General features: G+C 34.3%; 1 protein-coding gene across 1 annotated transcript; it reads left to right on the forward strand.

Annotated features, from left to right (window-relative positions):
- The first annotated feature begins 674 nt into the window (after positions 1–674).
- Positions 675–12,290, forward strand: LOC100788809 (translation initiation factor eIF-2B subunit epsilon). Its single transcript, XM_014772155.2, has 14 exons — positions 675–1,004; positions 1,087–1,317; positions 1,969–2,283; positions 2,683–2,790; positions 3,288–3,477; positions 6,352–6,614; positions 7,471–7,608; positions 8,712–8,963; positions 9,041–9,117; positions 9,706–9,797; positions 10,347–10,429; positions 11,138–11,209; positions 11,737–11,862; positions 11,995–12,290. Exons 1-14 carry the CDS (start codon positions 879–881, stop codon positions 12,037–12,039), a joined length of 2,118 nt encoding a protein of 705 aa, XP_014627641.1. The 5' UTR covers positions 675–878; the 3' UTR covers positions 12,040–12,290.
- The last annotated feature ends 676 nt before the right edge of the window (positions 12,291–12,966 follow it).

Genomic DNA, 12,966 nt, shown 5'->3' on the forward strand with positions numbered 1-12,966 from the left:
AATAAGTATCATCTAAATTTTGAGAAACTACCTAGTTTTGACCCATGTAATTCAAACCTGTTTATAAATTCTCAAATTTAATATTATTATGTATGGATTATATATATATATATATATATATATATATATATATATATATATATATATATATATATATATGTGTGTGTGTGTGTGTATATGTATGTATATTTTTGTGTTGGATTGTTCTAGTTTAATTATATTTCATATGGAGGACATGGTTTAGATGAAGTTGGATGGTTCTAGTTTAATTAAATGTTTCAGAGTTTGAGTTTTGGTACACAGTTGCATTATAAAAGTTACTTGACTTGAACATGATTACTTATGTAAAAATACTTGTTGATCTATGTTACAAAAACTAGATTTTGAAATGTAAAATTGACATTATGAAACCCAATTGGTGTAATTTAGTTGACAAAGAGCTTTAAACGGAACCAAAGGTCATGTGGTTACCAAAAACATTTATATTCTGGAAAATAATTTATGTAATTATATAATGGAAATTAGTATAGTATTTTATCAAAAAATAAAAATAAAATTAAGTGGGCGGTGTGAGGAGCAGTAAAAAGAGGTGTAAATAGGATGAGGCTATATTATATATTTGAGCCCAAAAGTACAAAGGCCTTTTGGACTTTAGAAAAACAAAAAAAGAAAGAATGTAGTCGGGCCCGATCAAATTCATGGCATGGCAGCTCCATTTTGTGTGTGTGGCGGAAGAGAGGGCGAGGAGAATGAAATCAAATTGAATAAACCCATACACTCCATTCTAGTCATTGCAAATTTGTGTTGAGGTTTTCTTCTCTCGATTTTTAAATGAATTGTTAGTGCGGGAACCAGAAAAGAATCGAAATCAAAATAAAATGGGCGCACAGAAGAAAAGGGTTTCAGAGGACCCCGACGAACTGGTGCGGGTTCCGTTGCAGGCCATTCTCTTGGCTGATAGTTTCACCACCAAGTTCAGACCTATCACACTCGAACGCCCCAAAGTAAACCTACCTTACTACAACGCTCTTCAATCTTCCTACATTTTCTATTTGCTTATTTGTTTTTTTACTTTTGGTTTTGAAGGTGCTGCTGCCGCTCGTGAATGTTCCGATGATAAATTACACGCTCACTTGGCTCGAATCCGCTGGCGTCGAAGATGTTTTCGTTTTCTGTTGTTCTCATTCCAAGCAGGTCATTAGCTACCTCGAGAAATCTGAGTGGCTCTCTCAACCTAATTTTACGGTGACGACTGTAGAGTCGCAGAATTCTGTCAGCGCTGGAGATGCGCTACGTGTAATTTACGAGCGCAATGTGGTATGTCTTTCTGTTCAACTCTAAAGACACTGTGTTGCAATACTCGAAAATTTGTTATTAGAATTGTACTATTAAACAATTGTTGTTGTTGTTCTTCTTAGTAGAATTGGTTTTCAGAAGGAGCAAAATCCAATCATAAATTGTCATATATGATAAGTTTGTTGACTTTTACTATAATTGCCTTAGAAATCACTCCAACCATGATTTCTGATTGGTTGGGAGTGTAAAATATTTTATACTGACATTATATAGATATTAAGGGGCATCTTCTACTGCTCCTAGTTTAGAATAGATTTGGCTATTGTAATCTTACCCTTTGGTTCATTTTTTATTTATTTATCATAAACAGATATTAGTCTTTTAAAGCATAATAATCCGTTATCACCTCTCTCTTTGTTTTTTTTTTTTATTTAAAATTATTAGCTTTATGATGAAAATTTCTGCATGCGCTGTTTTATAGGTTCTTTAAAAAGGAAGATTTTAGAACCTCACGTATCGGCCGCCACCAACCTATCCTAATTACTATTAGGATTTACTGCATTTTTAGAAAATACTTTTACCATTTTTAAAATATGCTGCTATTTGTCACTGTCTGATTAGTTATCCTTAAGCTCTGTATACTAACACTTTTGAATTGTTTGTTCATTGAAGATACATGGAGACTTTGTCCTTATCAGTGGAGATACTGTAAGCAATATGTCTCTTACTCAAGCACTTCTAGAGCATAAAGAAAGGAAGAAGAAAGATAGTAATGCTGTAATGACTATGGTCATTAAACGGTCAAAACCTAATCCAGCTATCCATCAGTCTCGACTTGGTACTGATGAGCTTTTCATGGCCATTGATCCTAATACCAAGCAACTTCTGTATTATGAGGATAAGGCAGACCAATCAAAAGGAAAACTACATCTTGACAAGTCATTGCTTTTTGATAATCCTTCACTCTCTCTGCATCATGACAAGCAGGTTGAACCCTTATCTTCAGATATTTCTGCTTAACTTCAATTTAAATTCTTGCAAAAATGAATTGGATTGCTGGTACTTATTTGTAAAAAACACATATAACTAATTCCTGGACAAAATTACGAATTTAAATTCACACCCATGAAAATTTTTACTGTATAGGAACAATTAATGAGTTCCAATGATGTTTATCTCATGATTGAGTGCTCAGAAATGATCTATTGATTCTCAATCGAATGTGTTACCCATCCATCTAAGTTTAATTTCAGTTAGTTGATGAACTATTTACTGTTGTTATTATTGCTTTGCTAATTGCTAGTATTTTGTAGAGTCATATCTCTGGCTAGAGACAACATTATTAAATTTTTTGAGCTCATTGGGTTAACAATATCTTTTCTGCAGGATTGTTACATTGACATCTGCTCACCTGAAGTCCTTAGCCTATTTACAGACAATTTTGATTACCAACATCTACGGCGTCATTTTGTCAAGGGATTGCTTGTTGATGATGTAATTTCTCTTCCATGTGCTTCATTGAGATATCTTGTGTTTTGGTAATTGGTACTATGGATTCTGCAATTCTTTCTGAAGATCTTCCTTAAGTCTTTCTTGGAAGGAAAAAAATCATCCTTTTGATTTTTTAAATATTCATTTTACTTGAAGAATATACTTAAATTTTATCTCCTATGAACCTTTGACATTCCTCCAGAGGTGTCATGTTGATGAGGTCATATAAAACAGTGCTTTTTTGTAGTGATCATGTGTCTGCATGTGTTGGAACTTGAATAATCTCCTATTTCCATACTAGGACACTTTTCCAACAATTTTTGGACACGCATTGGACTTATGACAACTAACCAGTCTTATAAACTTATGCATTTCCTGTCTTCAAATGTTTTGGTTTACAAGCTCGTCATTTGTGTTGCTTATATATTCTATTCCAAATATTCTTTAAATTATTACATTCTATGTACACCACATCAACATTGACCATATGTTTCTTTCAGATAATGGGGTACAAAATTTTTGTTCATGAAATCCACTCGGATTATGCTGCAAGGATCGATAATTTCCGAGGCTACGACACCGTCAGCAAGGATATAATTCATCGATGGACATATCCACTAGTGCCAGATGTAATGAATTTTGGAAACACAGCTACTAAACTCGAACGGCAAGGAATGTACCGTGCTTCGGGTATGGATGAAATTTTTAGTTTCTATTGGGCATGCTGGTGAATTGTTTATAGGATTACATTATAGTATGGTGTGCTGTAGGAGTATGCTAACTAGATTTAGGGAGGAGAGAGAGAGAGAGAGAGGGAGAGAGGGAGGGAGAGGAAAGTGTTTCTGTATTGATAAGGATTCAACCCAACCATAGATTGGGGAATGAAGCAGTACATATAGGCAGTTGCATAACAGAATGATAAAGCTGTTGACAATTGTACTTACAACTGTCTAATAGAAAACTAACCTAACTCGAGTTAGTTAACTGTTTCTCTTATACCCCTGAAAACTAACCTCTGATTACAAAAGATACAGAAGCTAAGTAAAAAACACTCAGGGAGTAAAATACTACTCTCTTATACCCCCCCACAAACTCAGCAGTGGTTGGCAGAATGCTTTTCAACCACTCTGAGTTTGCTCCTATTTATTAGAAAATTGGAGGGAGATACAGCTCTGGTAAGGATGTCAGCTCTCTGGTCTGCTGCTGGAACATGGACAACCTGAAGCTGTTTGCCGAGAACCTTCTCTCTGACAAAGAACAAATCCAGCTCAATATGTTTGGTGCAAGAGTGTAGAACAGGGTTATGAACAAGGGACACAGTACTCATATTATCACAGAAAATAACTGGTGGAGCATGAGGAACTTTGAGCTCTGTCAGCAGGGACTGAATCCAAGTTACTTCAGCTGTTGCCAAAGCCAAACTCCTATACTCTGCCTCGGTACTGGACCTAGCCACAATAGATTGATTTTTGGACCACCAAGAGACAAGATTTGGGCCTAAGAACGCAGCAGCACCTGAGGTAGACCTTCGATCATCAGGATCTGAAGCCCAGTCAGCATCACAAAAGGCATGAACAGAGTAGTGCTTTGTAGAAAAAATGGGTTCCAGTTCCAGCCCAAAATGAAGTGTGCCATTTAGATGCCTGAGGATTCTTTTGACAGCAACCCAATGTTGTTCTGACATATAAATTGACAAACTTTGTTGATAGAGAAACTAATTACTGGATGTGTGATAGTAGCATGCTGTAGAGCACCAACTACAGAGCGCTACAAGGTAGGATCAGAAAAACCTCAGAGCCTGTTTTGGTAAGCTTGTAGCCACCAACTAATAGGGGTGGGTAAGTGGGTCGGCCCGCCCCGCTTAAGGCCCGCTTGCATAAGCCCGCATTGGCAGCGGACCGGGCCAGCCTGTCCCGTTTTCTTACACGGACCAAATAAATTGGTCTGTCCCCGCCCAGCGGGTCAAACGGGCCAGTCCGCGGGCCTAGTTTTAAAAGAATTTCAATTTCAATAAAAATACAACACAATCAAATTAAGTTCAATACAAATGTAAATAAAGTCTTAACAATTAGTCAATTATATCAATAAAATAAATAATGTCTTAACAAAAGAAAATCCAAGCAATAAATCTAAAATATGAAATTTAAACATCCACGAGCTCCACCACGACCACCTCAATCATACGAACGGCCTCCGTCACCCCTCCCTTGATTACCATACGCAGAATCATAGTTTGAGCAGTGTGTGTTACCTTGAGTTAGATGAACCTGAGCTTCAGAAGCAGAATTGGAATTCAAACCCTCAGCAAGATTCAATGAGCCCAAATTCTTCTTGCGAGACTTTTCAATGCTAGATTCCTCAACCAGTAGCATAGAAGTGACATCGTCCAAACTTAGAGGATCACTCGAATTGTTTAGAATAGTACAAATTGTGCGATAATCATCAAGCAAACCATTAAGAATCACGTCGATGTGAGCGCTAGTTAAAATTGAGTCTCCAATTGATGCATGTGAATCAATTCGGGATTGAATGTGTAACATATAAGCAGTTATTGAACGATTCTCAAGAGAAGAAGAACAAAGCTCACTATGCAATTGCTTCTTCTTCGCACACGCAAAGGATTGAAAGTGCTCATGCAATCGATCCCACAGATGCCATGAGGTTACGCGATTGATGATGCAAAGAAGAACTGCTTCTGAAATAGTCGATTGAAGCCAAGAGAGGATCAATTGATCTTGTTGCTCCCAGAAATGATAGGCAGCGCTAACGATGTTGTTGTTGTGATCTTCAACAGTGAGAAATTTCTGCGGAATCTGCGGAGCAAGAATGTAATCAAGAAGACCATGCCCGATGATTACAGGTTGAACCTGAGAACGCCATAGAAGGTAATTGGAATCTGTGAGTTTCGCTGTTACATTGTGCGGGAATGAGACAGAGGAGCGGTGCTGGCGTCTGAACCAGCGGCAGAGGAGGAGACGGATGTGGTGGCGGAGAAGAATTGTTGTTTGCAGAAGCCATTTTCAGAAGCAAGGATCTAACCTAGCTCTTTGATACCATAATGAGATTTAGGGAGAAGAGAGAGGAAAGTGTTTCTGTATTGATGAGGATTCAACCCGACCATAGATTGGGGAATGAAGCAGTAGGCAGTTGTATAACAGAATGATAAAGTTGTTAGGCAATTGCATAACAAAATGATATAGCTGTTGACAGTTGTACTTACAACTGTCTAACAGAAAACTAACCTAACCTGAGTTAGTTAACTGTGAGAAACAGTTAACTAACCTCTGATTACAAGAGATACAGAAACTAAGTAAAAAACACTTAAGGGAGTAAAATACTACTCTCTTATATACTTGGTGTAACTCTTTCTTTTCTTTTAGTCATGTTGTGAGTCTAACTATAGTTGGTAGTTAGATTGATATTAGTTAGACAGTTAGTTAGGACAGCTGTTTGACAGCTGTCACTAACTAACTCAAGTTAGTTGACAGTTACATAACTGTAACTGTTATATAAACTGCATTTAATGTGTATTCTATTTTAACAAATTCTTTTCTCTCCTTTCAGAAATATCACAATTGCAGTCTGCTGTTATTGGCCCTTTCACTGTCATAGGATCTGACACCAAAATTGGGAATAACACTAAAATTTCAAATTCTGTTATTGGTGAAGGATGTAAAATTGGGTCAAATGTTATCATAGAGGGATGCTATATATGGGATAACATCATCATAGAAGATGGCTGTAAACTCCAGCATGCAATTATATGTGATGGGGTGACTATAAAGTCGGGGGCTGTTCTGGAACCTGGTGTTATTTTGTCTTTTAAGGTTTGTGTCCTCATACTATCTATACCATGCTAGTAGCCATCATTTCTTCCTTCTTGTTTCTCCTTTGTTTTGACTTGCTTCAAAACTGTTTATGCTTCATCACAATAGTTGTGTTGTCATTAAATTAGAGCATCAAAATCTTTCAAACTAAATACTTTATTTGATGTACCGAAACTTGGTATAGCAGGGAGCTTGGTTTCTCTTATGTAAGGTCTTGGTTTCAAGCTTTGTGAACAAAGAAAATTGGTGTACTGGCATGTGAAATTTTTCTCCCATGAGTGGCTCCACCTAACTCAGATCCCAAAGTGGCTTTTGGAAACAGAGGGTTTCAGACCAAAATAAAGTGTTGAGAATAATTTAAATCATAGTGTTATAATATTAATTATTACTAGTATCTTAGCTTGTGTAATGCACAGATAAGTGTTTATTTTTATATAATTCAAATTTATGAATAATAAATATTTTTAATATATAAATTATATCATAATTCAAATAAATAAATATCTTTAAATATATACATTATAATTTGGATTTACCATGAATAGTTTAAATTGTGATATAAGGTTATTTTTAACTATTGATGATTTCTTTTAAAAATGCCTATTGGAATTCTATTTAGAGATAAGAGAGTAAATTTGCTATTATTTTTTTCTTATGCTGTATAGATATGAATTTAATGATTTACTTCCATTTTCTCGACTGAGTTAGTGTATCTAATAAGCGTTTGAAATTCACTTTGCTTGTTTATTTAATTATTTCAATTAATCATTGTGAGATGGAAATATACAGACTGTCTTTTGTCAATAATATATTATGTATACAGCTTTTGATGCATCCAGGAATTTTATGCTTCCAGGTTGTAGTTGGGCCAGAATTTGTTGTTCCTCCCTATTCAAAGGTATCTCTATTTCAGCAGCCAATTGAGGAAGATAGCGACGAGGAGCTTGAATATGCTGATAGTACTAGTGGTATTGTTTATTCTCCTGCTGTTATTGTTTATTCTCCTGCTGTTAAATTAGCTTTGCAAAATGTGATATTCATAGCCATATGAAACATTGCCTGGAGTTAACAAAATCAGAGAGAGAATTTTTAGGTTCTTAAAGCAAAACTATAACCACTGATAATTTTGTACGCTATAATTCAAATTTGTTGCATTCAATGCTTCAAACAAGTATTTTGACCTTGTTAGCTGTTATAGTTAAAACTATGAGTTGATTTATTTGATTCCAATAATCTTGCAATGAAAATTCTTGTGGTGAACAATATTATCAGGCTGTCCTCCATTTGATCCACTATTCTAATTGTACCTTCTATGTTTGGTTAAATTATAAACAAATTTATTTTGCTTTATGCTGTGTATTGATTAATAGAATAAATACATTTGCTAAACCTTTCAATCACTTTTTTCATGTATACAGTCATAGGCAGCCAAGTTGATAAATCAGATGTAGAGATTGCTTCCCAAGTACTGGGACACATTTTAGTCCTGCTTCAGAGGTTAGTTCCATAAGGCTTTTAGATTATGATTTTAATTTTTCACCATTATTTCAGTATGTCTTGTTCTTGGTATATCATGAAGATTAAGCTTAGATTTATTTTCTTAAAAAATAAATTACTAAATTATTTAATAAGGACCTCTTTGATAAATAGTCGCCATTAAATTTTTATTTTGTTTTCAAAACATTATTGCATTTGCAACATTTCATTGCTAAATTGCAAATTTTTATGGAAGCACGTCACTTCAATCTTCACTACAAATGTTGCCAGCTAGCACCTCTGCAATCGTTAAGCACTGTAGCTAATATAATCGCCTCAACTCTGTTCATGGCCTCCACTTCCCCGCCTGTCATGCCATAGTCCGTGTCAGCAGTCTCTTAGTTTTTCAATAAAAAGTAAAATTATTTGGTTTTCTCTTGCTTTGTCACTTGCTTACCAACTTTCATCTCTCTTTTTACACTAGCAATAACAAAATAAGTAGCTAATATTGATTACAAAAATGCAATATTACACTCCTTTTTTTGGAGGGACTACCAAAATGAACCCCAATATTTGGTTAGGGAATTTATTGTTTCTCAGTACACTTTCTTTATTGATCAGCTAGGTATGGGTGGGGCTGGACATGTGTGGTCAACATGTGAAGGCAGCCATGAAGAAGAGTGGAGGCATTCGGTGGCGCCTATTCCTAAAGATAAAATTCTGGAGGCAATTAAAACTATGGAAGATGATCTGGAGTTAACTCATGATGATAGTTTTCTCCCACCTTCTGGAGAGCTGAAACCTAATTCTAATTATTCAGATGATGATGATCATGAAGATTCTAGAGATGACTCTTATTACTTTGATAAAGAGGTTAGGATTTTGACCTTTAAACTCATGTCAGATGCATTGCATGGATATCAGATTTTTAAATACTCCATCATTTGCAGGTTGAAGCAACCTTTCTCAGGGCTGTGCATGAAAACATACAAGAAAGCCATCTGATCTTAGAGATCAATTCTTTGAAGTAAGTAATATACTTATATGTATTCTTTAAAGTTGAATGTAGATCCATAGCTTTTCATGTGATTTACACACACACGCACACGCACACGCACACGCACACGCACAGAGGAATGGATTCTCTTGTAAAAATTTCACAAGTTTTTGTCATGTGAAAAAATTGTATTTATTTCTCTCTTCATGGGCGACATTAAGGTCATGTTTGGGTAAACAACTAAAGCCCTTATTAAATAAGCTCATGACATCCGAGCTTATATCATAAACTTAATCATGAAGCTTATACAAGTGATTGTAACATAGAATTTCTTAATTTATGTGCAAAAGCTTAGGAGGAGGAATCAAATGACCAAACTAATTGTTTCATTTTACTTGAAAAGTAATAGAATTGTGCCTTTTCTATGCCATCCAACTTCCAACTGCTCGTTTAAATATGTGAAAGAATTGCCACTCTGTTTTGTCTAGAAGGTGACATCTTCAGAGTGCGTATTGAACTATTTTCTGCAATTTTGATTGTTTTATTATATGATGACAATTTAAATATGCATTCAGTGGACATGCATTTATTGTAACATTGGCTTCATTTATTTGGTAGGTTGTCATACAATAAGCTAGCTGCTGATTGTGCTGGAGCTGTATTTTATGCCATGATGAAGTATGCTTTAGATACCCCCCATAGTTCAGCTGGTGAGCTTTCCCCTTCTTTCTATTGCTACCTAATATTTTTAATCTTTTCCGTTTGTTTTCTTTATATGGTATTCCTTTCTTATTAAATTGAAATAACTTGTAGAATTTAATTTAGAACTTGAGCATACTTGTAAAACTTGGTATCTTGACCTTGTCAGAGAGTCTGAATAACAAAATATACAGAATGATTGGGATAAACTAATCGACTGTGGGCTCTAGTGAGAAAAGTGAGTCAAATGGAAGAGTGTTTAAAAGGGGTAGAGGAAGACCTAAGAAAATATTAGGAGAAATCGTGGAAAAACAATTTACTCTAGATTGTCATTAAAAGAAAAAAACTCTTTGATAGTCTGATGGTGTGATTTGATCCATGGAGCTGACTTCTCCTACTGGGTCTGTTTCTCATCTGATTTTACTTTTTATCACTTTGTACATGGGATTGACTGTGTAAATATGTTACTCATTTTTAGTTGTTTTTTTGTTTATTTATTTTTTGTATATTCTTAATGTTTGCTTATTGATTTTATTATTGCTTGGATGAATATGTTTCAGATGGTTTGCTTCAAAATGTTCAGGCTGTATTTACAAAATGGAAAAAGGCTCTTACATCCTATCTGACTGACATAGATGAGCAGGTGCATATGTCAATTCTCTCCCCTTTACTTGTTTAAGCTATTCATGTTTGCTTCTGTACTAGCAATTTTAATTAGTAAATTTTATGACTATCTTGTCAATATTTTTCTTATTTTTTTCTAAAGCATTCTGTAGAACGCACAAAATTGCAAAATTAAACACACAATGCTGCTTTTTTGCTGCATGTTGGCTGGATTACTCAAGTGTTGTTGCCTTTTTCTCATGCTGATTAAACATCTACATTGGCATGCATGGCATTTTTTGTTCTTGACATGGTTTTTTAACTTGTTTTGGAGTATATAAACTATTAGTTTTTTCTGCTGCTAAAGTTATGATTTCTCTGGTAGTATCAAATAAAATCACTTTTGGATTCTCTGCTGAGTGATCTTTGAGCTTGGTTATTTCATCTAATAGTTAACATTGTGGTTGTCTTTAAAATTACTTGTCGGTTAAAGAAAGAGAAAAGGCAAAAAGATCTTTAATTGTGTGAAACATAAAAGCACTTCATTAGTTTAATGAACTTTGAGTTGTTAAAAAAGATCTATCTTTTTGAATTATTTTTGTGAATTGTCTAATGTTTTTGTCAATAATAGAATTTTGCTCAACTTGAATACAATGTGGCAGTTTACCTACCACTTCCCTATTTGATTTCCATTATTACATAATGGCCAGCCCTCTGCTTACCTATTTTCAATTTTTTTTCACTCCAGATTGAAGTAATACTTAAATTTGAAGAAATGTGTGGGGAATCTGCTAAGGAGTTTGCTCCATTGTTCACAAGGGTATGCTTATCTTCTGCAAGTTATTAGGCTTATTGATATGTCGCATTCTGTTAGTGTACATCTGAAAGATGCATTGAACTATAAACGTGGCTGCATATCTTTCGTAGTTATTAAATTGATTTTTATATCTTGCATAACTTAGGCTTGTTAATGTGTGGTGTTTTAATGCTGTTCTGTCTAAAGTCAATTTTTAATAATGTTATATCCTTTTGTTCAAATAGAAATTACTTCAATATCAATCATAATTTATGTATTGCTGTCCTGTCTAAAGTCAGTCAATTAACAATGTTTTGAAATGAACTTTGACGCAAAATAAAGGTTTCAAAAAGTTCTCATACTCTCATTCTTGTGTATCTGTTGGCAGCATCAAAGTACTTCTTTAGTATTGAGTTTTGGACATTTTTAACCGTAGCCTTCTCCTGCCACACATATACTATTTGTAATGTAATTGGAGTGTGTTTTATATTCTCACAATTCACTCCTCATTCGGCTTTCCCCCCATGTCATGACTTCTTAACTGCTTTCAGATTTTGCACTACTTGTATAATGAAGATGTTTTAGAAGAAGATGCTATTTTGAGTTGGGAAGCCGAGTTAAAAGATGCTGACGAGGCAGATAAAGTTTTTGTTAAGCAGGCCCAAAAATTAATTCAGGTAAGCATGATTGCCTATTTTTTCACACTTGTAGAACTTGGTTATGTTTACCTGCGTTTTCACTACTACCCTATAAGAAGCAATGAAGCATTACTTTCTTATGTAAGCCATTTTTATCGTTTCTTTTTGTAGTGGCTAAAAGAGGCACCTGAAGAAGACGATGATGAAGAGGAATAGAAAGGATTTTTTAAGGTGCTTCATCTCAGCCAAGCTTAAAAGGGGCTTGAGTGCATTCATCTATCCTGTAATTCAAATGGGTAGTTATTTTGACATATTTTTGTGCATATGATGTGGGGGAATTAGTCTAAGGAAAATTTGAAAGCGTTAAAAAGAACGTATCCCTCGAGTTTCAAGTTTGTTACATCGTGTGATCACTTACCTGTTAATTTTTACCCACTCAGCAGGTTAAGTGGTAAAGGTTTTTAAAATTAGTACTTTGATTCCTTGATCAGTGTTGTACTCTGGCTGTTGAAATACTTGGGCAAAACTATACTAATTATTATTAGGGATAAATGTAAAAAATTGCTCCAATTTTGGGTCATGTATGAATTTAATAATGGCTTTATGGCCTCACTAAAAAAACTCGTATTCTCAATATAAAAAAAAGTCGTATTCGTCTCGCGAAAATCTAATCCCTTTCGTTATTCAACGTTAAGTGAGTAATTTTCTAGTTACACACTATTTATATCATTATTTGATTCCCAGATTAAACAATCTTCAAAGGTGTCCAGTACGTCAGCATATATTGATATAAATATATGCATTAATAATTTATTATTTTGTTTTTTATCTTAAAATTTTAGTTACTAAGCCTTTAAAAAATTGAATTAATTTTTTTTTGAATCTTTAAATCTAATTTTGGTTATTAATTTTGGTTTTGATATATACATACCTGACCATATTAAAAGATTTGGCCACTAAGTCTTGAAAAGATTCTATTTATTGCCATTGCAATCATTTAAAAATTGTTATCAAGTTAGTTTTCAAAGATTTTTTTTATTGTTATTATAATCTTTTATAAGGATTAATTGTTGGAATTTAAGAATTTTTTTTCTCAGTTTTAATCTAGTACCAAATTAAGTCTCAAAATTTCATTTTCTATTC

This window comes from Glycine max, chromosome 19 (assembly GCF_000004515.6).
Source record: "Glycine max cultivar Williams 82 chromosome 19, Glycine_max_v4.0, whole genome shotgun sequence".
Classification (NCBI taxonomy): domain Eukaryota; kingdom Viridiplantae; phylum Streptophyta; class Magnoliopsida; order Fabales; family Fabaceae; genus Glycine; species Glycine max.

Bases quoted from the DNA above. Each gene is read 5' to 3' on its own strand.
- LOC100788809 (XM_014772155.2), top strand. From the start codon at position 879: ATGGGCGCACAGAAGAAAAGGGTTTCAGAGGACCCCGACGAACTGGTG. The intron at 1,318-1,968 runs GTATGTCTTTCT...TGTTCATTGAAG, and splicing joins TAATTTACGAGCGCAATGTG to ATACATGGAGACTTTGTCCT. The intron at 9,798-10,346 runs GTGAGCTTTCCC...AATATGTTTCAG, and splicing joins TACCCCCCATAGTTCAGCTG to ATGGTTTGCTTCAAAATGTT.